The sequence below is a fragment of the Ictidomys tridecemlineatus genome, chromosome 11, assembly GCF_052094955.1.
Source record: "Ictidomys tridecemlineatus isolate mIctTri1 chromosome 11, mIctTri1.hap1, whole genome shotgun sequence".
Taxonomy (NCBI): domain Eukaryota; kingdom Metazoa; phylum Chordata; class Mammalia; order Rodentia; family Sciuridae; genus Ictidomys; species Ictidomys tridecemlineatus.
Window position 1 is genome coordinate 293653 of NC_135487.1, and position 27308 is coordinate 320960.

General features: G+C 56.2%; 2 protein-coding genes and 1 long non-coding RNA gene across 13 annotated transcripts; 2 read left to right on the plus strand and 1 right to left on the minus strand.

Moving 5' to 3' along the window:
- LOC120890585 (uncharacterized) lies at window positions 1-11045 on the plus strand. 4 transcript variants are annotated; one of them, XR_013427309.1, is made up of 4 exons: window positions 1-1376; window positions 2289-2479; window positions 4077-9680; window positions 10404-11045. It is a non-coding gene; the product is annotated as an uncharacterized LOC120890585 (long non-coding RNA). The 4 variants fall into 4 exon arrangements; XR_013427311.1 differs by having other exon boundaries at window positions 4240-9680; XR_013427310.1 differs by having other exon boundaries at window positions 2295-2479.
- On the minus strand, window positions 6283-24420 carry Ankrd65 (ankyrin repeat domain 65). 7 transcript variants are annotated; one of them, XM_078024987.1, is made up of 6 exons: window positions 21436-21572; window positions 20527-20627; window positions 14267-15015; window positions 8625-8839; window positions 7988-8525; window positions 6283-7458 (listed from the first exon to the last, which is right to left on the minus strand). In XM_078024987.1, the coding sequence occupies exons 3-6, from the start codon at window positions 14987-14989 to the stop codon at window positions 6991-6993; spliced, it is 1944 nt and encodes a 647-aa protein (XP_077881113.1). In that variant the 5' UTR covers window positions 14990-15015; window positions 20527-20627; window positions 21436-21572; the 3' UTR covers window positions 6283-6990. The 7 variants fall into 7 exon arrangements, 2 of the variants coding, with proteins under 2 accessions (XP_077881113.1, XP_077881112.1); XM_078024986.1 differs by having other exon boundaries at window positions 14267-15022; XR_013427304.1 differs by lacking the exons at window positions 6283-7458; window positions 7988-8525; window positions 8625-8839; window positions 14267-15015 and adding exons at window positions 17908-20054; window positions 20236-20325; window positions 22440-24122; window positions 24282-24420 and having other exon boundaries at window positions 21436-21970.
- On the plus strand, window positions 21618-26046 carry Vwa1 (von Willebrand factor A domain containing 1). 2 transcript variants are annotated; one of them, XM_005339253.5, is made up of 4 exons: window positions 21618-21749; window positions 22864-23421; window positions 24389-24667; window positions 24776-26046. In XM_005339253.5, the coding sequence occupies exons 1-4, from the start codon at window positions 21677-21679 to the stop codon at window positions 25111-25113; spliced, it is 1248 nt and encodes a 415-aa protein (XP_005339310.1). In that variant the 5' UTR covers window positions 21618-21676; the 3' UTR covers window positions 25114-26046. The 2 variants fall into 2 exon arrangements, with proteins under 2 accessions (XP_005339310.1, XP_077881118.1); XM_078024992.1 differs by having other exon boundaries at window positions 24389-26046.
- The last annotated feature ends 1262 nt before the right edge of the window (window positions 26047-27308 follow it).

Consider the following 27308-nt stretch of genomic DNA (forward strand, 5'->3'; position numbering starts at 1 on the left):
GGTTCCGCGGTGCGCGGCCATCCCCCCAGCCCCGGGAGCCGCCCACCTCTTGTCGTGGCGACGCCTGCCGCGGCCAGCGATGCGGACGGTGCGCGCTGAAGGGGTAGCCCGCTTCGACTTGCCACCCTTGACCTTCTGGGTTTGGCTTATTTCGCTTAGCCTGATGGCCTCAAGTTCTGTTCGCTTTCCTGCAAACCACTTCATTTTTTATGGTGACGGAATACAGGCTGCATAAGCCGGGCGCAGTCCGCGAGGGTCGCGACAGTCCCGACAGACACAAGCCACCGTGATCCCGGCGACTCCGTAGGCCAAGGCGGGAGGATCGCAAGCCCCCGGCCATCCTGGGCAACTTGGCAAGCTGCTGTCTCGAAATATAAAATAAGAAGGGCTGGGGATGCAGATCAGTGGACAAGTGCCCCTGGCCCAGTCGCCAGTCAAAAACAAAAACAAAATACTGAGCTGGGAGTGTATGATTTCTTTGTTGCTTTTTTTTTTTTTTTTTTTTGGTGCTGCTGGGAATTGAACCCAGGGCCTTGCGCATGCAAGGCAAGCAGTCTACCAACTGAGCTACATCACCAGCCCATTTTGTTATTTTTTTACATGGATATAGTTTCTTTCTTTCTTTCTTTTTTAAGAAAGAGTGTGAGAGAGAGAGAGAGAGAATTTTTTAATATATTTTTTTAGTGGACACAACATCTTTGTATGTGGTGCTGAGGATGGAACCAGGGCCACACGCATGCCAGGCGAGCGTGCAACCACTTGAGCCACATCCCCAGCCCCCACTAGTTTCTTTTTTTTTTATTGTTTGTTTTGTTTGTAGTTGTAGATGGACAACATGCCTTTATTTATTTGCTTACTTTTTGTATGTGGTGCTGAGGATCGAACCCAAGGTTTGATCCTGCTTACAAACCGCTCTTGTAGTTGTAGATGGAGAGCATGACTTTTATTTTATTTGTTTATTTTTATGTGGTGCTGAGGCTTGAACCCAGTGCCTCACACGTGTGAGGCAAGCACTCTGCCACTGTGCCCCAGCCTAGCCCTGTCATGTCTGTTTTAGTATGGATGTGGAATATCTCTTCAGCCTGTCTTGTCTTTCCTGACCCTGGGATTCCTGAAGAGAACAGACTGTTCTGCAGCATCTCCCTTGACCTGAGTCTTTTCCTGGTGATCCAAATCAGTCTGTACTTTTTTGGCAGAACGCCATGAAGTCCTGTTGCATCCTGATCACTCCCTGATGTTGGGAGACTGAGACCCTCTCTGTCACACTTAGTGATACCTGCTTTTTAGCTCATGTTTGGGAGGCTTCTCCACTGTGTCCACATTTGTAACTGGCAGGTGACTTGGGAAGAAATACTTTGTGTGTTCCAGGCCTTCTGGTAAGCAGATGTGGAGTTAAGTGAGCATTTGAGGTGTGCACCTGATGCCTGCAGAAGGACTCATGACTGGGCGCCTCTGTTGAAGCATATTGCTAACCCAGTGGTGCTGAAGCAGAGACAGCCAGATAGAGAAGCCCTGTATCTGGTGAAGATGGCCAGTCCCTGGTGCCCATCTGTGCTCAGCATCCCAGCTGAGAAAATTGTGCCCCTAGCTGAAATGCAACTGTGGGCTTGCAGCACAGCGGCAGACTTGGTGGAAATCTGAGCAGCGCCCTCTGCGGCTGTGACCTTTGAGATAAGGCAGATTTCCCATCCCTCGTTGATCTCGCACTCACTGATCTAAGTATCCATTGGTGATTTTCTAATCTATCACCTGTACCATATTAACTTGGCCTTCTAAATCCTTTGGGGATATAGTTTTAAGAAGAGTTAAAGCAGGACTGGGATAGAGCTCAGTTGGTAGAGTGCTTGCCTTGCATGTACAAGACCCTGGGTTCAATCCCCAGCACCAAAAAAAAAAAAAAAAAAAATTAAAGAGGGCCATGGTTGTGGCTCAGTGGTAGAGCAATCACCTAGCACGCGTGAGGCCCTGGGTTCCATCCTCAGCACCACATAAAAATACATAAATAAAATAAAAGTATTGTGTCTGTCTACAACTAAAAAAAATGTTTTAAAAAATGAAGAAGAGGGCTGGGGATGTGGCTCAAGCGGTAGTGCGCTCGCCTGGCATGCGTGCGGCCCGGGTTCGATCCTGAGCACCACATACCAACAAAGATGTTGTGTCCGCCGAGAACTGAAAAATAAATATTAAAAATTCTCTCTCTCTCTCTCTCTCTCTCTCTCTCTCTCTCTCTCTCTCTCTCTCTCTCCCTCCTCTCTCCTCTCTCACTCTCTCTTTAAAAAAAAATGAAGAAGAAGAAGAGGAGGAGGAGGAGGAGGAGGAATTGTTTAAAGGAATCTACCCCAAGGAGGTGTGTTTGAGTGAAGAAGGAAGAAACTGATGACACCCAGCAAGCCTCTGAGAGCAGAAAGCCCCAATGAGCACAAAGGACCAGAGTCAGGAGAGGAGAAGCCAGAGTGCCAGTGTGGCTGGAGCAGTGCAGGTGCGTGTCCCCAGGTCAGCCTTATTGAATGGTCCAGCAGTAGGCTGGAGGCCAGGCAATGATTGGGTAGGGCCTGGAAAGCTTCCTAACGGCTTTCACATTCCCCATTCTGCACTAATAGAAAGTTACCTTGAAACTTAGTGGTCCAAATGGCTGCAAACATCCAGCCGGTGTTACAGACATTACCCCAGATGGGAGTCACTCAAGAGTGCCTAGCAGCCAGGCATGGCAGCACATGCATGTAATCCCAGTGGCTGGGGAGGTTGAGGCAGGAGGATCACATTTTCAAAGCCAGCCTCAGCAATTTACTGAGGCTCTAAGCAACTCAGCAAGAACCTGTCTCTAAATAAAATATTTTTAAGAGCGGGGAGCTGAGGGCCTTGGGTTCCATCTCCAGTACAAAAAAGAAAAAAAAGATTGCATTGCAAAAAGGGCATGTGAGATGGGGGAAGTTCTTGGGGCCACCTGTAAAGCATATGATGGGCCACATTTGGATTACTCTGGATAAAAGGAAGTCATTGGAGGACTCTTGAGCAGGGGAATACTGTTGTCCAATTTGTTAAGAAAGGGTGTTGTTTTGAGAATGGATTGCTTGGAGGCAGGGCTGAAGCAGGGAGACTAGTTGGACAGGGACTGGCCATGGCCACATTCCAGCAAGGGTGATGATGGCTTGGGCCAGAGACAGGGAGGAGGTGGAAAGCCTCCGGGCCCTGACTGTGTTCCTGAGACAGAGCCCTGCATGCAGGTTCATGCTGTGGCCTTAAAGCCATCCTGCTCCAAGGGCTCCAGAGGTGCCATTTACCCCTTTCCACTACTCTGTCTTCTTGGAGATGAAAAGTCCTCTCATTCCTCACACTGCCTCTGCCTGAGCCTAACCTGCAGTCACTGCTATTTCTCTTTCCCACTCACCTGATATCCAAGTTGTTGGTGAGTCCAGTGCACAGAATCTTTTCTTTCTTTCTTTCTTTCTTTCTTTCTTTCTTTCTTTCTTTTTTTCTTTCTTTCTTCCTTTCTTCCTTTCTTCCTTTCTTTCTTTCTTTGTGTGTGTGTGTGGTACTGGGATTCTCTACCACTGAGCCACATCCCCAGCCCTTTTTATTTTTCAAAACAGGTCTAAGTTGTCCATGTTGGCCTCAAACTTGTCACTAGGATTACAGTTCTGCGCCACTGTGCCCAGTTGTTGGCCCCTGTCACCTCTTGCTGTCTTCCTCTCCCTACCCCTGGTAGGGTCATTTTGCATGGGGCACACACTCCTACTTATCTCCCTAAAGGCTTTCCATCACCCTGGGAGTAAAAACCAACAACTTTCATGGCCCCTAGCACACAGAGTTGCTAATTTGGCACAACAATCCTTGCTTTTGGAAAATGAAGTCTGTTCTACAAAGCTGTTATTAAAAAACAAAACAAAACTAAGTGTGGATTATACATGTCTGTAATCCCAGCCACTCAGGAAGCTGAGGTAGGAAGATTGCAACTTTAAGGCCAGCCTGGACAATTTATATATATCTTTTAGTTGTAGATGAACAAACTTGTTTATTTATATATTTAAAAATAAATAAACAAAATAAAACTATTTTGTTTATTTATTTTTATGTAGTGCTGAGGATCAAACCAAGGACTCTGCACGTGCTAGGCAAGCACTCTACCGCTGAGCTATAATCTCAGTCCCCTGCCTTGACAATTTAAAATTATTTTTTTAAAGAGAGAGACAGAGAGATAGAGAGAGAGACAGAAAGAATTTTTTAATATTTATTTTTTAGTTATCAGTGGAACACAACATCTTTGTATGTGGTGCTGAGGATCGAACCCGGGCTACATGCATGCCAGGCGAGCGCGCTACCGCTTGAGCCACATCCCCAGCCCATGCCTTGACCATTAAAAAAAAAAAAAAAAAGGTTTAGTTGCAGATAGACGCAATACCTTTATTTTATTTATTTATTTTTTAAACGTGATGCTGAGGATTGAACCCAGTGCCTCATGCGTGTTAGGCAAGAACTCTACCACTGAGCCACAACCTCAGCCCAGCCTGGACAACTTTTTAAAAATATTTTTTTAGTTATAGGTGGACCTTTGTTTTATATATTTATATGAGTGCTGAGAATTGAACCCAGTGCCTCATACATGCTAGGCAAGCGCTCTACCTCTAAGCCACAAACACAGCCCCAACTTGGACAATTTGACAAGACCCTGTCTCAAAATAAAAAGGAAGGGCTGGCCAGGCATGGTGGTACACTCCTGTAATCCCAGCAGCTCAGGAGGCTGAGGCAGGAGGATCACAAGTTCAAAGCCAGCCTCAGCAAAAGCAATGCACTAAGCAACTCAGTGAGAACCTGTCTCTAAAATAAACATAAGAGCAGTGTGAAGAAGAAGAGGCGAGAACGACCCCGGACTGACCAAAGCCAGCCGCTGCGTGCCCCGGTCCAGCGCCTGCATCCCGCCGCCGTCGCCACCATGCCCAAGAGAAAGGCTGAAGGGGATGTGAAGGAGACAAAACCCAGGTGAAGGACAACCACAGAGAAGATCCGCAAGGCTGTCCGCTGACCTGCTCCTCCAAAGCCAGAGCCCAAGCCTAAAAAGGCCCCTGCAAAGAAGGGAGAGAAGCCCCCACAGGGAAAAAGGGAACAGCTGACCCTGGCGAGGCTGGGGATACCCTGCAGAAGATGGAGATGCCCAAAGAGGCCGGGCACAGACAGCTGAGGGGCTGGAGACGCAGGGCAGTGTGTGCCTTTCTGATAACTGGGACTTCTGGTGGCTGCACGGTTTGAAATACTATTTTTTATCAAGTTTTATAAAGATGCAGAATTTTGTTTTACTTTTTTTTTAAGCCATGTTGTTAGCACACAGAACACTTCATTGCTGTTTTTTGGGGGAAGGAGCATACGTCACTAGTAGAATGTCTCCAAAGCTGGATTGCTGTGGGGAAACACACCTTTCCCTTCTAGTTTTGAGAGACTTCCTCTTGGTTCCCAAGAGGAAGGGATTCCCTGATGTTGGCACACACAGCCACCTGGGCACAAATGCCTTGTGCTATGGAAAAACTCAAACTCATCTCTATGTCCTCCTCCCGCTCTCTGGCATCAGCATGGACTTAACTCCCCTGAACTCAGACCTGTTGGGACCTGATTCCCAGCAATGGGTTTCACCAGTGTGGGGGGCAATCTGGACTTTCCAGTGACGTCGTTGAGAACAGTGTCCCTCAGAAGAGCAGCAGTTCCTTTTCTAGATGGTGGATCTTCAGATTAATAATTTTGGCCATTCTCCTTTCATTTCCTGAAAGTCAGGGCCGACTTGTGAAAAGTTGTTAAACATGCTAAATGTGAAAGGTCAACCCTCACTCTAAACTTCTCCTATTCAGAGCATCAGATGAAGACTTCATTGGGTTTTATAGTGGCTTTCTGATTTTGGTAGTCTGTCTGCCTATGACCTGCCTGAAACACCATGATTGTTTATGAAATGTATCTTTAATAAAGCTGGATACAGTTTGGCTTGGAAAAAAATAAAATAAACTACAAAATAGGCCTGGGGATGTGGTTCACTGGTTGAGTGCCCCTGGGTTCAATCCCTAGTACCTAAATAAATAAATAAAAACTACTTTTTGTTATTTTGAGAGAGGGGCTCACTCTCTTTCCCAGGCTGACCTGAAACACCCAAACTCAAGCAGTCCTCCTGCCTCAGCCTCCCAAGTGCTGGCACTACGGGATGTTATACCATGTCCAGCTGTACTTACAACTGTCCCCATCTGTGCTATACCCATGGGAGTTCAAATTCACAGAAATGACAGAATTAAGACATGGAGAAGCAAATGATGTTGAAAGAAGACTTTGTTGTATTAGATTTTCCAGAGGTGGAAGTGCACCATGCCCTGGGGGCAAGCAAGGCACACGGGGAGCACCAGGCTCTGCTCAAGAGCCAGGGCCAGTGAAGGAAGGACAGGCCCTCGCTGAGTGCCCCCTGGAGGGGCAGAGCCTGGCACACAGCTTAGAACTGGCTAGTCTGGATAACTCCAGTGGGCCCTGGCACAGATGGGCTGACCCTGCTTGCCTGTACCTGGCCCTGGGCAGTGAGCAGGAAAACTGGCCTGGCCTGTGGGAATTCCTGAGGAGGTGGTACAGGGCAGGTGTGAAAGGGGTGATGAGAACAATTCTGCCATGAGTTTGGTCAATCAGGAAAATATAAAATCTAAGAAAATGGAATACCCCCATGCACGGGAACAGGTGAGGGGATGCCTCCATGGTGGACAGACAAGGGGAGACCATCAGGTTTGGTCAGACCTGTTGCTGTGACTCAGTCTTCACCCAAGAGTGGGGAGAAAGCTGAAACTGAGAGATGGGAACCTTGAGGTCTGGCCACAGGCCAGTGACCAAGTCTTACGTGGCTCTCTCCCCCCACCCCCAAGAACCTCTCATCTGATCCCTCTCTCCACCTAGGCGGGTGATCTCAGTCCAGAAGAGAGCAGCTGGGCACCTCTGGGCTGAGGAACTTGCTGTGCCGCTGTGTGTGGAAGCTCAGTCTCACAGAGAGTGGCTTGGGACCTGCAGGGCTGTATGCCCTGAATGCATCTGCTGCTCCCCTTGAAAGGCAGGCAGCACCTGGGGAAGCCCCCCATTAGACATCTGGGCCACTTCACCCCACTGTGTCCTCAGAATGGGACTAGCCCCTCGGCTCAGCAAGAGTTCCATAGTAGGACTGTGGCCATATTCTGCAGCAAGGTGCAGGGGGGTCTTGTGGAGCCAGCCAGCAGCATTGACCTGTGCACCCCTGTCCAGGAGATGACTGGCAACCTCCATGTGGCCTCCCAGAGCTGCATAGTGCAGGGGTGTGAGGCCCAGTGAGTCCTGAGCATCTACCTCAGTTCCCCAGGCCACCAACAGCTGGACAGCAGACAGATGCCCACCAGCAGCAGCCCTGTGAAGTGCAATGCGGCCATGCCTGTCCCTGATGCTTGGGTCTGCCCCATGGCCCAGTAGCAGCTCAATGTCCTAGAAAGGAGGAGAGGGGAAGGCATGAGTAGGCCTTGACACAAGTGGGTGAGAGGCTGGGACCTGGAGACATTTGCCTGGCCCTAACCTGTTCTGACCTTCTGTTTGGTCAGTAAGCCAGAACCTAAGGCAGCCTGCAGCCCTTCTGCTTGGAGACTTCCACTTTCCCCAAATGGCTGAGATCATATCCAGACTCTGCAGTGCCTCCTGTCCTCCTCTGGTGCCTAGGAGCTAGCTGGTCTCAACTGCAGACCAGGTACTAGATAAATGTTTGTTGCTGTCGGCCACCAGAACGAAGTAGCAATGCAAGCCAGAGTCTCCAGGGCCTCCACGAGATGGCAAGATTATAGGAGGAGAGGCACAGCCAGGACGGCTCTCAGTGATTCCACCCTGGTGCCTCTCTCCTGCGCTCTCGCGCCTCCTCCACCTGCCCAGCCTCCGTGTCCGCCTGGCCCCACCCCGCGGTGAGGGGAGAGCTTCCTGCCTCGCAGCCCCCCCCCCTGCTATTGCCTGGGAAAGCAGGACTCACCTGTTGGCGGCCCAGGCCGGCCGCCAAGCCGAGCGCGGTGACCCCGGAGGAGCCGTCAGGGGCGTCCACCTGCGCCCCGCATGCCATGAGGAGGCGCAGCGCCGCTTGGCGCCCGGCCACAGCCGCCACCAACAGGGCACCATCCAGGTCGGCGCCCCCGCCTGCCGCCAGCAGCTCGAGTACCGGCAGCCTCCCGCCGGCGGCCGCCCAGTGCACTGCGGTCCAGCCGAAAGCGTCAGTTGCCTCGGGGCCCAAACCCGGAGCGGCCAGTAGGCGCGCTGTCAGCAACGTGTGGCCCAGTGCTGCGGCCCAGTGCAGCGGCGTGAGGCCTTCCCCGGAGCGTGCAGCCACCGGGGCCCCTCGCCGCAGCAGCAGCTCGGCCACCCGCGAGTGCCCTTGCCAGGCGGCATCATGCAGCGGCGTGTGCCCCGCGCAGTCCGCTGCGTCCACTGGGGCCCCGCGCTGCAGCAAGAGGCGCACCAGGGGCGCGTGGCCACGCAGCACAGCCAGGTGGAGAGGGGTCCTTCCAAAGCGGTCCCTGCAATGAAGTAAAGGTGTCCAGCACGCCGGCAGTCTGCTGACCAGACCCTATCCTGCCCCTCCCCAAGAAGGAATCCCCGTCAGTCCCAGAGCTTACTTCTCTTCCACGCTGGCCCCTTGCCTCAGGAGCTTCATCACCAAGGCGGCAGGACCATGCCACACAGCCTGGAGCAGGTTCCCCTGGCTCTGGGGGGCACTGGGCCCCTTTGTCCTGGCTTCTCGGGCCTCCGAGCTTAGTTCTATCCACCGCAATTCCTGCTCTGCAGCCTCCGCCCTGTCCTGCTCCATAGGCTCAGGCCTGCTGGAATCCACCTGGGGAGAGTATTCACCTTGGAGGCTCTGCCTTGTGGGCCCAGGTGTCCCATGCCAAGGTGGAGGCACGCAGGCACACACCTTCGCCATGGAAAGCCAGCCTTCTGACTTTGAGTTACCCCCCAGGAGAATTTCCCCAGGGGCTCTGTCCTCTGCCTGGGGGGTCACCTCCATGCTGCTCCTAGCCCAGTATCAGCCTAGTGACTATCCTCACAAGACTCCTTCTGCAGGCTGTTGTGGGAGTTTCACCTGAGAGGCCAGGGGAGAAGAGGAAGCTCCTACTTCTTCCTGGGCCAGGCTGGAGCCACTGGCACGTTTACCCAGTAATCTAAGGAGAAACCTGCCTGCCTGGCTGCAGCCCCTGCCCAGCACCCTTACCCCCTGCAGACTGCCTGCCAGGAACCAAGACCAGGGCAGTCTGGGAAGCGCAAACAGGAACATGCTCCTGGGTGACGTTCCTCCCCCCACCACCTGCACAAGGAGCATGGCCTCTGATGTGCCTGGACTTGCCCCCAGTCACCTCTGCTCTGACCCTACCCCTGCTCCTGTTCCTACTGGCTAAAAGGACCTGAGGATGGTGCCACCTCTCCTGAGTTGGGTCAGAGCTGGGGAAGAGTTCAAGGTGCGGTTCTTGTTCACCACTGACACCTGGACAGAGAGTGGCCTGGGGTGATAGGGAGGCAAACCCCTGGAGAGCAGGTTGAGTGGGGTCAATGAAAGTCATGGAAGGCAGACACCTGGACAAGAGAGGATGGAAGTGGGTGGGGAGTATTTCTGGCACAGGAGCTGCTAAACACCTTGTCTTGGGTGGAAAGTGATCCTGCCAGAGCACAGTCTTCAGGTGGGTATCTTGACTCTGGGTGCTGGGGGGGGGGGTTAGGCAGGTCACTTGCCCAGAGCTAGGCAGGGGAAGCTGGACCTGTGTCCAGGAAGACTAACTCTAGTGGCAGCTTCTGCATTTCTCCCCCACAGAGACTTGTGCTGGCCAACAGGAGACAGCCCAACTCTGGAGCTGCCCATTACACCCACCCCCATTACCCCCAGGCTGCAAAGGATGAGGTGTTTGGAGGGTTGTACCCTGGCCCCTCCCTAGCGGGCAGCCCTTCCAGGTGCCCCAAGGCAAAAACTAAGGGGCCCCTTCCTACCCCTAACCTACCTGGATCCTCCCCTGGGGACCTCATCAGTCCACTCAGCTGTCCCCTCCACCCCCATAACACCTGGAGCCTGACCATGGAGCTGAAGCAGTCTCTGTCTTCAACCCTGTCCTATTCTCTTTTTGGCACTTATCACAACACAAAGGTCTAAGGTCTATTTATTTCATTTTATTCTATGGTACCAGGGGATTGAATCCAGGGGCACTTAACCACTGAGCCTCATCCACAGCCCTTATTCTATTTTACTTTGAGACAGGATCTCACTAAGTTGCTCAGGGCCTTGCAAAATTGCTGAGGCCAGCTTTGAACTTGTGATCCTCCTGCCTCACCCTCCCAAGCAGTGGGGATTACAGGTGTGTGCCACCATGCCTGGATATTAATTTCATTTAATGACTTGCCTTCCTCTTTAGGATGGGCAATCCATGAGGGCATACCCCAGCAGGCTGGCCAGCAAAGAAGCAGTGAGCTCTGGACTGACGTGAACACCCAAAGCAAGAGGAGCTTTGGTCTCAGCATCCGCCCCATGGCCTTCATCCCACAGGAGGACCCAAAATTGAGAGGGATAAGGGCACTTGTGCTAAGGAGTCACCTGCATGGTGCAGTTGTCCCTGGGGATCCGTGGAAAGACCCACACCTCATCATAGTAAGGGAGGATGTAGAACTGCCTGTGCCAGCCTCCTGGAAGGAGGCAGGTGAGACAGTGGGCCTCATGTGGCTCTCTCGACAGCCTGCCTTCCCCAGCTCTGCCCAGGCCTAGGTGGATTGGGTTTGCCTTGCCTCTGGGTCCAGGCAAGGCTGCCAGGATGCCAGCTCAGGCTCACCTCTGGGAGGCAGGCTTTGAAGCCCAGAGCCAAGAGCGGTTCTTGGCACCAAACTGTGGTTTGAATGTGTCCTTCAAAAGTGCATGTGTTGGGGCTGGGGATGTGGCTCAAGTGGTAGCGCGCTCGCCTAGCATGCGTGCGGCCCGGGTTCGATCCTGAGCACCACATACCAACAAAGATGTTGTGTCCTCTGAGAACTAAAAAATAAATATTAAAATTTTTTTAAAAAAAGTGCATGTGTTGGACACTTAATTCCCAATTATATGTTGTGGCATTTGCAGGTGGGGCCTTTGGGAGCTAATTAGGATCAGTTGAGGTCATGAGGGAAGGGCCTCCATGATCGAATTAATGGCTTTGTGAGAGAGTGGGCTGGGGAAGTGGATCAGTGGTAAAGCATTTTCCTGGCATGTGTGAGGCCCTGGATTTGTATTCCCAGCACTGGAGAAGGAGGAGGAGGAGGAGGAGGAGGAGAGGAGGAAGAAGGGGAAGATGGGAAAGAAGAGGAAGAAGAGGTAAAAGAGGAGGAGGAGGAGGAGAGGAGGAGGAGGAGGGGAGGAGGAGGAGAGGAGGAGGAGGGGAGGAGGGGAGGAGGAGGAGGGGAGGAGGAGGAGGAGGAGGGGAGGAGGAGGGGAGGAGGAGGGGAGGAGGAGGGGAGGAGGAGGAGGAGGGGAGGAGGAGGAGGGGAGGAGGGAGGAGGGAGGAGGAGGAGGGGAGGGGGGGGAGGAGGAGAGGAGGAGGGGAGGAGGGGAGGAGGAGGAGGGGAGGAGGGGAGGAGGAGGAGGGGAGGAGGGGAGGAGGAGGGGGGAGGAGGAGGGGAGGAGGAGGAGGGGGGGAGGAGGAAGAAGGGGAAGAAGGGAAAGAAGGGAAAGAGGAGGAAGAAGAGGAAAAAGAGGAGGAGTGGGGGAGGAGGAGGGGGGAGGAGGAGGGGAGGAGGAGGAGAGGAGGAGGAGGAGGGGAGGGGGAGGAGGAGGAGGAAGAAGAAAGGAAGAAGAAGAAGAAGAGGAGGAGGGGGAGAGAGAGAGAGAGAGAGAGAGAGAGACCGACCTGACCTATCAGGCTTGCTCTGTCATTGCCATGAATGAAGTAACATAAGGCCCTGGCCAGATGCCAGCACCATGCTCCTGAACTTCCCAGCCTCTAGATCTATGAGCCAAATAAATACCTTTTCTTTACAAATTACCAGTCTGTGGTATTTTGTTATAGCAACAGAAAAATGGCCTTCATCACACAGCAGCAATTCAGTGTTGGTTGAAGGAAGAAGAACTTATTAGAGAGATGCTCTGCCAGCTGGGGATGTAGCTCACTGGCAGAGGGTTTGCCCAGCAAGAGTTGTTTTGCAACATTTTTACCCCAAAGTCACTACTGGAATATACAAACAGCCACTATCACATCGTGGTGCGTGTGGTGTGCCTACGGAACAATTGAGTTCCTTGTGTGTTGGGGCAGGGGAGGCTCAGCTGTCCTAATGGGAGCATGTCACATGCTCTCTGTTGTTGATGTCATACCCCTACCCCTTTGAGTTGAAGGAAGCTGGCTAGCTGGAGAGGGCTGAAAAGTGTTAGAAGGAAACTTAGGAATGAAAAGCCCCCCATGGGAAAAGGTGTCAGGTCAGTGTGTGCTAGAGCTGCACATTGTGTAAGACTGGTGAGTGTTAAGGTACTTTACTAATATCAGGGGCAATCCAGTAAGGCTTTCAGCGGGACTAGAGACACTCTTCTTCCCCCTTGCAATAAGAGAACATGTATTCCCATCATCTGAAAATCTGTGTTAGACCCACTTTCAGGATGGATTGGACTCACACATATAGGATGCTCGATATCTTAGCTGGTATTTACTGAGCACCTACTGTGTGCCAGGTCTCACATTGAGCACTTTCCAGGCACCCCTCATGACCTGCCCTACAAAGTAGGCACTGTGATTTTCCACATCACTAAAGCTTAGGGTCTGGGTTTTGAGATGAGGGACCAGCAGAGCTAGGGCAGGAAAGTGGGGTGGGTGTCTGGCCTCTAGGTGGCAGCTGTGACAGGATCTATGAAATGAAGTCATTGTGCAGGGGAGCTGGAAGTGGGGGTGGGAGGGGCGGACAGGAGGGAGGAGGGCCCCATTGCCAGGCTGAGCTGCAGGGACAGCTGGGCAAGGCCTGACCAAAGCACACAGGAGCTGGCTGCAGGCACCTGGCAGAGAGTGGTTTAGCCTGGCAGTAGGTGAAACAGACAGGGGTGTGGCCCCGGAGACTGGTCATCAGGGCTGGACCTACCTGGGCCAGTGTCCACCATCTGGTGGGTGAACTCTGGTTGGGGGTGGAACCTGGGGAGGGTTAAAGGGTCTCTAGTCTGATCCTGGGGAGCTTGGTCTTGCTACCTTACCACAACTGTGAGCCCCCCAGGTTTGCTGCCAGGGGAGCATGAGTGATGAGGAGAGGGAGACAGAAGAGGATGAGGGAGGGGGTACCTTGGACACAGCACCCATGCTGCCTCAAAGGCCTCCTGACCGTCACACCTCAGCCCTGAGAAGCCCAGGGTGGTCTGGTCTGGCCATCCGAGGTCTCAAGACCCTGCTGCTGCCTGGGAGGGCCCTGGCCGTGCTCCTGCTCCACCTGCTGCTGCCTGGAACCGTTTTTCTGCTGTTACTGCTGCCCGCAGCTGGCACTGTCTACCTGGGATTCCTGTGCCACTCCAGGGTGAGCCTGGGCCCTCTGTGGGAGGGGTCCCTGGGAAGTGGGGGTCCTGCAGAGGCTCAAGGACCTGGAACTCTTGGCTCCTCCCTGAGAGCCCCTTTTTTGCCAAGTCCCTCACTGGCCGCAGTCAGAGAAGGCTTCTATTTGTTCCCAGGGGACAGTTCTCTCCCCACCTGAGGCCTCCCAGCTTGTCCCAGGGATATCAGAGCCTGAATAGCCGGGTAGAGGTGGGGAGGGGAGGCGGGTTCCAGGAAGAGAAGATGGAATCATTGTCCAATTTCACTAGTCCTCAGCCCCGTCTCACCCTTGGCCCCCCCCCCCCGTCCTTCCCAGACCCCTCCTGGCCTGGGCTGGGCTTCTCCACCTGTGCAGTGGGCTATGACGTGGTCTGGGAATGGAGGGTGAACAGAGATGGACCCTGTTGTCCCTTTCTGTAGCCTATGATGGGGGAGGGAGAAGTGGTGCTGGCTGGTGACAACCGGGCAGGGGTTCAAGGTCTGCTGCCAACACAGGGAAGGGCCATGGGGGGAGGGGGCAGATGGGGACAGGAAAACGAAAGTGGGGGCGATTCTTTGAGTGTATCAAGGTTCCACCTAGGTCTCGAATTTCCCTTTCGGTCCTCAGCACCACCTGGCCCACAGCAGCTCGGTCCACCCCAACTCTCACCTGGCCCCGCCCGGGCCCCGCCCCAGGCCACACCCTTCGCCTGGCCCCGCCCAGTCCCCGCCCCGCTCCCGCCGGCCCCGCCCCGCCGCCCGGCCCCGCCCCTCCTGACCCTCCGCGGGGTGGTCCGCAGGTCCACCCGGCGCCCGGCCCCAGGTGCCGCGCGCTGCTCTCGGATCGCGGCGCCGCTGCGCTCATCGTGTTGGGCTTCCTCTCGCTGCCGCCGCTGCTCGTGCTGGCCTCGGCCGCCCGCGCCCGCCTGATCCGACATCTCCGCCTGCTGCTGCCGTCCCCAGAGGGGAACCCGGGGTCCCACGAGGAGCAGTTCTGTGCCGGGGCGTGACGCCGGTTCCCGGACTCCCGGGAGGCCCCCTAAAGCTCCGGGTGGGGCGGGGCGGGGCGGGGCGGGGCGCGGGGATGACACCGGACTCCGCCAGACCCTGGCGGCCCCTTCCCCACCCTCCGGAACCCCGACCCCCGCTGCCGAGAGGCTGGGAAGCACGCAGAAGGAGACCCCCGGAGGCAGCCTCCGAGCGCTGCTGCCTCCGGAGGCCCGGCCCTGGCGCCCACCTGTGCCTGAGCGGGTGAGGCCGGCCTGGAGACACCCACTCCCGCCGAACCTCAGTGGGCGGCCAGCAGGCTCAGTCTGTGTTCGGAAGTTCTCGTTGAAACAGGCCGCAGAGAAAGAGAGAAAGAGAGAAAGAAGTGCGTTCTTGAGGATAATTCGGACGTCTTGGGCGCTCTGCGGCTTCACCAGCATGTTTCCATCTGCATGTGCCTGGTCTGCAGTCTGAACAATTTCTTCATCTCCTTCTTCTAGTTCGTTGAAATTCATCCTTTCTAATCAGCTGATCAACTCACCTATTTACTTCAAAAAAAAAAAAAAAAGAAGAAGAAGAGAAGAGAGAGAGAGAGAGAGAGAGAGAGAGAGGTGCTGAGCTTGGAACCCAGCGCCACACGCATGCCAGGAGAGCGCATTAGCACTAGAGCCACATCCCCAGCCCCTAACCTATTTACTTTTAGGTTATTATCAGATTTAAAGTTATATTTTGTCCTTTTTCAATTTTATCTTTTTTGGTTTGTTATTGTTGTTACTGGGGATTGAACTCAAGGATGCTTCACCACTGAGCTACATCCCCAGAACTTTTTAAATTTTTTTTATTCTGAGACAGGGTCTCACTGAGTTGCTTAAGTTCTTCCTAATTGCTGAGGCTGCCTTTGAACTTGAGATCCTCCTGTCTCAGCTTCCTGACTTGCTGGGATTACAGCCATGCACCACCACCTCAGTTAAAAATCAGTTTTTATTTTGTTTTTGGTGGTGCTGGGGATTGAACTCAGGGAGTTTTGCCTGCTAGGCAAGCACTCTATCACTGAGCAATAACCCCAGCCTAAATAATTTTGATGGTTTCTTTGTTTGTGGATTCTGGATTCCAGCTTAGATTCCTTAAACATTCATACATATATACTATACTTAGTAATGCCAATTTCCTAGTGCTAGTGTTTGGGGGGAAGAGTGTCCAAATCTATTATTTATTGTTTCTGCTGAGCTCAATAATAGCCTAGTATTTTTTTTTTTGAAAGTTTGGTGGATTTTTTTTTTTTTTTGGAGGGGTGCAGGTCCTGTACATGGTAGGCACATGCTCTACCCCTGAGCTATATATACTCCCAGCCCCTGGTAATTTATGATGTCAGCCCATATCTGTAACGACCTGAAGTCCTAACTTAGGGACAGTTTCCTTCAGAGATGGGAAATGACCATCCTAGGCTCTGCTGAGGGTCCTGGCTTAGTGATCTCCCATGCACAGTACCCACGGTTTTTTTTCCCCTGAGAGTGCCTGACTCTCTATCCCTGTATCCAGGGAATTGTCTGCTTTCCCATCAGTTTCCCTGCATCATGGGCTTCTTTTCATTATTCTAGTTGTTTGTTGGTTTATTTAGTGTTTTTGTGGTACTGGAGATTGAATCCAGGGGCGCTCTACCACTAAGCTGTATCTCCAGCCCTTTTTTAAAAAAAAATATTTTTATTAGTTGTTGATGGGCTTTTCATTTATTTATGTGGTGCTGAGAATTGAACCCAGTGCCTTACACGTGCTAGGCAAATGCTCTTCCACTGACCCACAACCCCAGCCCCTCCAGCTTTTTTCTCCTCCCTCCCTCCCTTCCTCTTTCTCCCCCCCCCCCCCCTCTCTCTCTCTCTCTCTCCAAGAGTCTTGCTAGTTGCCCAGACTGACTTGAACTTGTGGTCCTCCCAACTGGGCCTCCCAAATGGCTGGGAAACAAGTGTGTGCCACTGCACCTGTCTGCTGATTTATAATGTCTAATTGTGGGGGGGGGTATTTGAGATATTTCTTTCCTTGTAAGTCCAACAGTGTATTAAAAATGACTGCTCACTGTGATTTAACAGAGTCTTATGGTAGCTGAAAATCCTTTTAAAGGATCCAGCACGCCATACTGCCAGCAGGGCTCAGCCTGTGACCAGTGTTGGATCCACAGTGGCCTTGAGCAGAGACCAGTGTACGGCTGGGCTGGGTCCAGTGGGTGTCTTGGGGTTTTCCAACCTTCATCTGTGTCTGGCTTTGATGTCTTTCCTGAGCAGACAGAGCTGGCCAGTTGCCAGCCTGCGTACAAGAGCTTTCCTGAGGCTCAGGGCGCCTTCCTTCCCCTCCTGCCCAGGCTGGGCAGGCTCTGGCTGCTGCCACCAGGGGCTGACAATAAGGAGTCTCTTGGGATACCCTGGGCTAAGGATCCGCCTGGCCGGACATTATCAAAACAACAGCTGGGCCTGGTGGGGGCGGGGAGGTAAGTGGCTAGTTCAGCGGCCCCCTCCTGCTAAGCTGGTAGCTAGTCACTGACCATTGACCCGGGCAGGGAGTTCTCCAGAAGGTGTTTCCCAGCTTCCCAGGCTCCCTCTGAAACCCCTGACAGCCTCCAGCTGGTCCTGGGATGTAGCTCAGTGGTAGGATGCTTGCCGGGCATGCAGGAGGCAGGCCCAGGATTCCACCCAGGCCTTAGCCCTGGAGAGCAAAGCTGAGCCAGCTGCCAGGCCAGCAGAGCCTGAGGGGCTACAGCTGCCTGCCTGGAGCTCAAGGCAGCTCTGCCCTCTCGGGCCCTCTGCAGGGCCCTAGGAGTCTTCCTTGTCATTCTCCTGAGGGGCAGGGACCTGGCTCTCTAGCCACAGACTCCCCTCTCAGGCCTGAGGTATCCACTGGCCTCTTCCTAGCTCTTCCCTGAGTCCCACAGATTTTGTCCCCCAACTTCTTCCCAGCATGAGCTTGTGACAGAAACCTCCTCCTTCGGGGTCCTAGTCCCCGGCCCTGGCCCTGCCTCCATCTCCTCTGCTGGCTGCTCTGGAGTCCTTTCCCCTACCTGGAGGTCTGGAGCAGCCTCACTTTTCCCAGGTCCGAGCTTCACCCCTTCACTAGCTCCAGTGGGTGGGCCAGAGGAGACCTACGTTTGTGGGGACACAACTCTTTCCCCTATGGCTAAAGGCCCTGCTTCCTGAGAGAAAGCTGGAGTGTGCATGTGTGGGTGTGTCCTGTCCTACCTACTGTCCTCTTTCTTCTTGGATGAGGGATGTTGTCCCCACCTCCCAGGTAAGAGGAGGGCTCTGCAAGGTCCCCACCTTGCCTAAGCTTGTATTTTTTTTCTTCCATTATTGATGGACCCTTATTTATAAGTGGTGCTGAGAATCGAACCTAGAGCCTCACACATGCTAGGCAAGCGCTCTACCACGGAGCGACAACCCCAACCCCATAAGTTTGTTTATTTTATTCACAAAATATTTGCAGGCACACCCTGCTTCAGGGGCAAGGAGGGCCCATGCTTAGCCAACTGTTCCTCCAGCCCCTGAGCTCCTGAGAGGCATGCCCCACCGAGGCACGTGGGCTGGGCACCATGCTGGCAGTGCCTGAGCCGGAGAGGGTGGGCTAGGAAGGAGGAGGCAGAGTGAGGCCCCTGCTCCTGGGCCCTGACACTAGGGAGGCTGCCCTCAAGGTGTTGATCCAGGCCTGCCCCTTCCTGCGTCCTCCTCCATCTGAGCCCCTGGGTGCTCCGTGAACCTGCCTGGGCCCTACCTGAGGATGGAGCAGGACCTGGCAATCACCTACAGAAGAGCAGGCCAGCCAAGAGGACCAAAGCTGGGGTGGCCCACCTCAGAAAGGCACGTTATTGTTTGGTGGCACATTCTGGACACCCGAATCCAGACTCTCACCGAGTCCCTGCCCGACTTCTGATGGCGGCTTACCCAGTATCTCCCTCGGGGCCTGGGATCAGCCCTCTGCCCTTCCTTGGCACTGTCTTCTCCACGCACTTGGAGTCCCATCACCTCCCTGCTGCCTGAAGGCCCTACACTGGCCCTGCCCTTGCTGTCCGCCAGCCCAGGTCCCCGGACTGGCAGGCATGCCCACCCCCACCCAGGCCCTGGCACTAACTGTCCCCCTCTGCCTTGAAGGAAGACCTTTGTGCAGCTCTGCCTCAGGTCCCTGCTGACCCTCTGCTGCCACAGGGCCCCATCCTCTACAGGGAAAACAAGCTGTCCTGTCCCTGCTGGCCCAGCATCGCCTGTTCACACCGAGTCTGGTGGTACTGGGAGGAGGGCTCTGCCTGGTAGCTGGGGTCCCCGGGCAGAAGCTGGTTTGATGGACACTGCCTGGCACTCACCCTCCCATGCCTCTTCCCTGCTACCTTCACGGCAGGGACTGGGAGAGGTGTCAGCTCGGGGCTCTGGGGGTGAGACAGGCACCTCCAGCTCCCAGGACTGGTCTTGGGCCCTGCCTGGCATGATCCTAACCCTAGGAGGACACATCAAGTCTAGAGGAAGGGGGGGCAGTGGGAAGGAGCTGTAGGGCCCTGCTGCTCTTGGCTGCCCCTTCCCCTACCCCGCTGCTTGCCTGGATGAGGCAGGGTCACCGGACCCAGCCTCACCCCACTCCCCTGGCCAGGGCCCATGCAGCTGCTCCTGCCACTTCCTGTTTTTGTGTCCCCCCCCTCCGTGGATGTGAGCGTGGTGGGTTTGCATGTAGATACAAACAACTGACAAACAGCAGCTCAGCAATGGGGTGGGGGCCCAGGCCACTCTGCCCTCAGCTGGGGTCAGGGGTGGGGTCAGAGGCCCCAGGAGATGCCCTTTTCTCTGGGGTTGAACATGACTACAGTGAGCTGGGGACAAAAGGCCCTTCTTCTCTGCAGAAGCCTGGATTGTGTGGAGGAGGGAGCTTTCTCCGGGACCTCAGTGGGGGCAGGGGCAATGCCCTACTGGGAGCAGTATCCCTCAGTTCAGGGAAACCCCCCATCTGCGTGCAGATAAGCAGCTGGGCCAGCTCTGGGAAGTGAGACACAGCAACTCCCTGTGCCTGGGCCAAGTTGTGGGGCAAGGTGCTCTCAGCCTCACCTGCTGCATCCTCCTCTGGGTCCCCGGGATGCCAGGCCCAGGCAGAGACTGCACCTGCTCAGGCGGAGGGCTGGAGGATGGGCCCTGCTGTTTGGCCTGGCCAGTCCTTGCCTTTGTCTATGTCTCTGCCCTCTTTACCAACTGGGCCCTGCTCCCTTCAGAGAAGAGGCTTCTGGATCATTCTATTTGTGCTTCCTCTGGTGTCGGCCTAAAGCCCAGGCCTGGCTCTGACCACCACAACTCAGGCTAACTCCCTCACCCTCTGGGATCCCATCTGTCCACAGCTTTCCTCTGGAGGTAGGGAGCGCACTGGGGGGCAGGGCAGGGCACAGGAATAAGGCTTGTGCTTGGATTGAGTAGGGGAGTAGGGCTGATGGGGAGGGTCCCCAGGGGGTGGGGCAGCAGCAGTGACTGGGTAGAGGCTGGGCAGACAGGACTCAGTGGAGGCTGGGCCTCCAGTGTCCCTCTCCTTCTGATGTCAGGCTGGAGGAGAGCGCTGCTTCCTTGAGGCCTGAGTCACAGCAAGAAGACCCGCTCAATTTTCCAGAAGGGACGGAAACTTCCCGTCAGCTCAGCCAGGCAGGCTGAGGTGTGACTGTGGGCCTGGGCTGCTGTTAGCAGCTGCCTCCCCACAGGGCGGATCCACTGTGGCCCAGCTCCCTGGCAGGCAAGCTTGAGGATGAACTGTCTACCTGGGCGTGCCTCACAGCAGTCGGCGGTGCTGCCACCTTGTTTGGTCTCTGCTCAGTGCCCATCTCCAGGGCAGCCCTGTGTGCTAGGGGCTGGGGGCCATGTGAGACCCCCTGGGCGGCTTACTCGACTGGGTGAGCCCAAATCCACTGCTCCCCCCACGGGGCCCAGGCGGAAGCACCAAGCAGCTTCTGGTCCGTGCTGAGGCCTGAGGTCTGTGGAGCAGAGCCAACACCCACTGCCAAGATTCCCGGCAAGGGGGTGGGGGATGGCGGCAGGGACACAGTTCTCACTTGTTCCTGCCGCCAGCTCCTGGGGCTCAGCTGTGCGCTTCCTTTTTTAGGCAAAGCCCAGCTCAGGCCATCCTCCCAGTCCCGCCGCCGCTGAGTCTCACCTGCCAGAAAGGGAGGAAGGAAAACCATTTTAAGTCCCATCCGTCTTCCCCACCAGCATCCTCCTGCAGAGGGTGAGAAGGGAGGGACATCCTGGCAGACATACCCCTGCCACATGTGTGTCCCCAAACTCAACTCCATGGTTACCCCACAGGAAGGGATCTCAGGAGGGCTGCAGCGGGGCTCCTGCACAGGGGAGGAGGCCCAGTCTTCCCAGGGAACACTGCATCCCCTTTCTGGGCCTAGTCAAGATTACAGAACCCAGGGGCTGGGGCTGGGGCTCAGTGGTAGTGCGCTTGCCTAGCATGTGTGAGGCACTGGGTTCAATCCTCAGTACCACATATAAATAAATAAACAAACAAACAAATAGATAAATAAAATGAAGGCATTTTATCTACAAAATATTAAAAAAAAATTACAGGGCTCAGCTCTGTCTAGTGGGCCCCTCGAGTCCTGCTAGGGTCTTATATCTGTGGCTTCGGGCCCTTCCTTGGGTAGAGTGTAGGAGGCCAGCAGTAGGGCCATTATGGGCATGGCGCAGGACAAGGCCTGAACCAACTGTCTCCTGTTCCTGTGTCTTGTCTTCAGGCTCCTGTCCCCACTCTAAGGCCCTTCCAGTTCCTGTTGACTAGTCCTTAGGGACACCTATCCCTCAGCCTTGTAGCCAAGGTGCAGCCAGGACCTGGGGTTTGGCTTCAGGGGCCCCTAACACTTGGGAATCACAGGCAAAGGGTTTGGAGTGCGGGCGACCCCACAGCCTCACAGCCGGGAGAGGGGAGAGCCTGTGTGTGCATGCCCACAAGTGCGTGCCTCGGTGGTGCCTGGGTTAGTGCTGCGTGTCGCCTCTTGTCCAGGTGGCTCGTGAGGGCTCCACTGCCAAGTCCGCGCAGGTCGTTTCTGGGGTGCGCGCCTGGGTGAGTGCGTGCGCCCGCGGCGTGGGCGTGGCCGTGGGTGTGGCCTCCCGGGGGCGGGCCCTCTCAGGCCCGCGCCCGGCTGTCCCGGAGCAAGCCAGCAACAAGCTGCGGCCGAGCGCCCCATCCCACCGCGCGCGATGCTCCCCTGGACGGCGCTCAGCCTGGCCCTGAGCCTGCGGCTGGCGCTGGCGCGGAGCGGCGCGGAGCGCGGTGAGTGCGGCGGGGCCAGGGCTCTGACTCCTGACGGCCCCTCGTTCCCGCTGCCCACGCTTGGCTGCGAGGCGGGTGGGCTGGCGGTTTCGGGAGCTGAGCTGGGAGCCAGCCCAGCACCCCAGCCACCTGTGGGGGGCGCGCCCAGGTGCTCCAGGCGGCACGACTGAGCGGCGAGGCCGGCGTCTGCCATGCCCCGCCGGCAGGTCCACGGGCTGGACCTGGAGGGGAGAAGTCTGTGGGAGAGGCCGTCCCGCCTCAGTTTCCCTACCTTCCGAAGGGCCCTCGGTAGAGGTGGTGGGAGGTTGGAATCGCCCTACCGCATTGGGGAAACCCCAGGCCTAGGACTCCTTGAACTCTCCTCCCCCCTCCCGCCCCACTGCCCCCACCCGTGGCTTAGTGGTGGAGGGGCCCACGTGCACACCCACCCCGCAGGGTGCCGGGAGGAAGGGGAGGCCCGCCAGGAGCTGGGCGGGCCCTCAGGCTGCTGGGGGGTGTATCCTGTTTTCTGGGTCCAGATGGAGCTAAGGATGGGGGCCAGGATAGGGGTGATGTCATCTGTAAGTGGGGTCACGATTCCAGCCTGGCCATCTGGGCTGGGGGGGGCTGTGTTCAGAGCTCTGCTTCCCCATCCCTGCTGTGCTCCCAACCCTCCCCTGCTGCCTTGTGCATGCCCGAAGAATGCCTTACCTGGAGCTTGAGCTGTGTGGCTGAATTCCAGCCTCCATGTGGCCTCTCTGAAAACCAAGCCTGAGGGAGTGGACCCCAGACTCAGACCTTCAGGGAGGCCTACGCCCCGGCTTTTGGCTCCACCTACATTGGATGTCTGCTGAGAAGGGAATGTAGGGTCTTGGAGGGTTAGCACTCCTCTGCACAGGGGACCTGCGCCAGCCCAGGGTGCACTAGGTCACATGGCCTGTGTAGAGAGCTGGAATGCACTGAGAGTGTGAGCCTCCTGCTTGGTCCAGAGACCCTCTCCCCTGAGGTACTACCCTTTGGACCTCAGGGCAAGGGTGAGCACAGGCTCAAGGAAAACCCGGGCCTCAGGGGTCTCTGCTCTGGGTGTAGGATGACCTGGGGCCACCATTTGGGGTTGACCCTTGTCTTTCCCCAGGTCCCTTGGCATCGGCCCCCCAGGGGGACCTGTTGCTCCTGTTGGACAGCTCCGCCAGCGTATCACACTACGAGTTCTCCCGGGTTCGGGAGTTTGTGGGGCAGCTGGTGGCACTGCTGCCCCTGGGCCCTGGGGCCCTGCGTGCCAGCCTGGTGCATGTGGGTAGCAGGCCACACACCGAGTTCCCCTTCAACCAACACAACTCAAGCCAGGCTGTCCAGGACGCCATCCGTGCTGCAGCCCAGCGAATGGGTGACACCAACACTGGCCTGGCACTGGCCTATGCCCGGGAGCAACTGTTTGCTGAGGCAATGGGTGCCCGGCCAGGGGTGCCCAAGGTACTGGTGTGGGTGACAGATGGTGCCTCCAGCGACCCTGTGGGCCCCCCAATGCAGGAGCTCAAGGACCAGGGCGTCACAGTCTTCATTGTCAGCACGGGCCGTGGCAACCTGCTAGAGCTGTCTGCAGCTGCCTCAGCCCCTGCTCAGAAGCATCTGCACTTCGTTGATGTGGATGATCTACACATCATTGCCCGAGAGCTGCGGGGCTCCATTCTTGGTAGGTGGGAGAAGAACCTTCTGAACTCAAGTGCTTGATGCCCCCAGGTGGGCAGATAACTCTGAGTTTCTCCATGCACCTTCAGGAACACAAACCAACTCGGTGCCCTCATATGCTCAGACCCCTGGGCTGTGGAGAGACGGGAGCAAATCTTAGTGGTCACCTCTGTAGGATGTGGGGGATAAGTGGAAAGAATCGGGAAGGAGGTCCTTGGGCTGAGGAAGCCAGTGGCAGCATGTGCATGGTGCATGTCCAGGCCTACCCCATCCAAGAGGGAGGAACCTGGAAGGCCGGGTCTGCCTCCCAGAGCTCAAGCCCTACCTGTTCTAGGTGAGGACAGCCACGGAAGGATCTGTGTTGGTTTGTACAGCAAGTGTGTGGTGGGAACAGCTGGGGATGAAGCCAGACCAGGAAGTCTGCCGCAGGGCGGGGCAGCATCCAGGGCCCTTTTTCTGGATCACCCCCTCAGCCCAGCCTCAAAGGGGGAAGGGCTGGAGATGAGAAGCCTGATGGCTGGTTAGGCTTGCTGTAGCCACAGAAAAGTGCCACCACCCCAGGATTTTTACCAAATCTCTGCCTTTGGGTTACTCACCTACCCTGAGCAGGAAGGTGTGGGTCTGTGGACCCGGAAGGGGTAGAGGGTCCTCCCCCAAAGTCTTCCCCAGGGACATCTGACCCCTAGTGGCCCTTGGCAGCTGAGCCTGGAGAGGAAAGGAGAAAAGGCTGCCTTCAGAATCAGGGAGTGGGGTGGTGGCTCCTGGGGCTGGGGGCAGAGTCTGAGCGGGAAGATTGGCAGACCCCACACCCAGGCATCAGGAGAGGAAGGTCAGAATCTGAATGTGCTCCCCAGCCTCATTCACCTGCACACCACTCCAGGGACCTACAGGTTATTCTCTGGATCCTTCAGAGCTCCACCAGCTGGCGCCTTCGAGGTGTCTTCTCCCCTGACCTCTCATACCTTCCACAGATGCAATGCAGCCACAGCAGCTCTACGCCTCCGAGGTGACGTCCAACAGCTTCCGCCTGGCCTGGCCGCCCCTACTGACCTCCGACTCCGGCTACTACGTGCTGGAACTGGTGCCCAGTGCCGGCCCGGGGGCCACAAGACGCCAGCAGCTGCCTGGGAACGCCACCGACTGGACCTGGGCCGGCCTCGACCCTGACTCAGAATATGATGTGGTGTTGCTGCCCGAGTCCAACGTGCACCTCCTGAAGCCTCAGCACTTGCGAGTGCGCACGCTGCCAGGTGAGGCGCGGGTGGGAATACGCCGGGGGGAGGGGTTCGTGGGGTATTGGAACGCCCCTCCGCTTGACCCCCACCCCTCACCACCCCCCCCCCCCCCCCCCCCCGCAGACGAGGCCGGTCCAGAGCGCATCGTCATCTCGCATGCCAGGCCGCACAGCCTCCGCGTGAGCTGGGCCCCAGCACTGGGCCCAGTTGCCGCGCTCAGCTACCAGGTGCAGCTTGGGCCACTGAGTGGCGGCGCTGTGCAACGCGTGGACGTGCCCGCTGGCCGAAACAGCACCACGCTGCAGGGCCTGGCGCCCGGCACCGCCTACCTGGTGACGGTGACAGCTGCCTTTCGCTCGGGCCACGAGAGGGCGCTGTCCGCAAAGGCCTGCACGCCGGTGGGTGAGCGCAGCCGAGCCCCGCGCCCAGCACCCCGGGTCTCAGTGGGCCGTGGCGGGTGAGCCGCCGGCCCGGAGGGGTTCCGAGAAGTCGACCGATAGCCCCTCGTACGGAGCCAAGCCGGAGCCGGTGGGAGGAAGTGTCCAGCCTTGCCTTTTACCCCCTAGTTCTCTCCGCAGCCTCCTCTGACTCTCGGCCAGAACCCCCTTTGTGTGGTCCTTTGCCAACATTTGGTAAAGAGGTGGGGAGGGCGTCTGAGGGCGAGTTGAGAACATCAGACCCAGGGGAGGCAGGGGCCTGGGCTCCAGCTGGTGTGAAAGGCCAAGCTTGCACAGTTGGAGGAAGTGCCGGAGGCCACTGAGGTCTTGCCTATGGATAGAAAATAGGTGGGGCAAGGGGAGGAGCAGCTGGCATAGGCCTGTCTCCAAAGGCCTCTTGAAGGAAAGGACTGGAGGGCACTGGGAGGCTGATGGTGTGGCCCAATGGTCTTTGCCAAGACCCTTGAGCTTGGAAGGCAGTGCCTACTGGGCACACTGACTCTGTCTCCCTGCCCAGGACCCCAGGTGGGCCCAGCCAGCAGCCCCTGGGATGAAGAAAGCACTTTTCTGGAGGCATAGACCCAGAACCTGGTGCTCAGGACGGTGGGGACAAGGGCTATCCACTCTGGCCTTGGCCAGGCTCCAAGGCCAGCACTCACAGGGGGCCTCGCCTGTATGGGGCCCTGGAGCTCCTTGAGGAGGAACAGTGTTGCTCTGGGTGAGTTCACCTCAGATACTTTGCAACACTGTCTGACCCCAGAGGGTCATGGGCTACCTCCTGTCACCTTCTGCTATCCTGGAGCTCTGGAGAATTCACCAAGGATAGGGAGGACCTGGCTGCTTCTGTAGCCCCCACTGGTCAGGGCCTCTTCTCAGAATCACCTGCCCAGGCTCACCTTGCTTCTCTTCCCCACTAATGACCCAGATTCCAAATACAGTAAACCATTTGTATGCTGAGCCTGCTGTCTCCATAGAATGCTTTGCTCCTGCCACAACACTCCAGCCCGGGTCAGGGCAGTGTGAGCGCTCCAGTGTGCAGGATCATGGTGCATCTGAGAGGAGCTGGGGCCAGACTCCAGTGCTTGGATACAGATCACCTGGACTTCTACAGCACTCTGGCACTTGCTTTTGTGGCCCAGGATCCAGTTTGGATAGGGGCAGACTGCTGGAACTCAAGAGGACAGAGGGCCCAGTAGTTCTGCAGGCCCATTGCCTACTGCCCAGTCCCCCAACTGTGGGCACCCACTGCTGGCAAAGCCATGCCTCCACTGTACCCACTTTTGTCTACCTTAGTGAATCCCAGGCAGCCAGGGTTGAGCCAGTGGTTTCTGGACCCTACGTGTGTGTGTGTGTGTGTGTGTGTGTGTGTGTGTTTTCTGAGAGCCTATGTGACACAGAACCCAAGAACCTTATTGAGCATCTGTGGGCCTGAACTGGTGCCTCTCATGATCCACAGGTCGTGGGCATGGCAGGTGGCCCCTCACAGGCAACTCTTGAGAGAGTCCCCTTACTGCCCCTTCTAGAGTGTCCAGGGACACAAAGGCACCTTGGAGGCCATAGGTTTGGGCAGGGCAGGGCAGCTGAAGGCCAGCACTAAGGCCACCCATGATACATATGGCCAGGAAGTGTGTACACCAGTTAATGGGTTTCACTTCAGGGCCCTATAGGGACAGTGCTGGAGACTCTTGAGTTTCCAGCTGGGGGCAGGGGCTGCTTTGGGGCAGAGGACAGTGTATGGGGTCACCATAAGCAGGCAATGGCTAACCTACACATAAACCCTGAGCAGGAAGATGAGCTATACAACTGTGGGGAAGCCCAGAGGGGCCTGTGAGGTTTTGGCTCAGCCCTAAATCACCATAGTCCTGGGCCTGCTACCACTACTCTTATTTTCTCTCATGAACCACCATACCTGGGGAGAAGCCACCAGGGGCTGGCAGGTCACAGGAACCCTACTATGGTGGATTAGGGTGGGAACCAGTAGTTCAAGGCCCCACCCTAGAACCTTGGCCAGGCTAGGCAGCTTTTCTTGTTTGTTTGTTTGTTTTTTGGTGCTGGGGATCGGACTTGGGGCCTTGTGCATGCAAGGCAAGCACTCTACCAACTGAGCTGTATCCCCAGTCCCATGGGCAGCTTTTCTTTTGGCTGAGCTTGGGCCTGTGTGTGGGGGGTTAGGAACAGGAGGGGAGTGCACATGCCAGCAGTGGTGGAGGCAAGCCTGC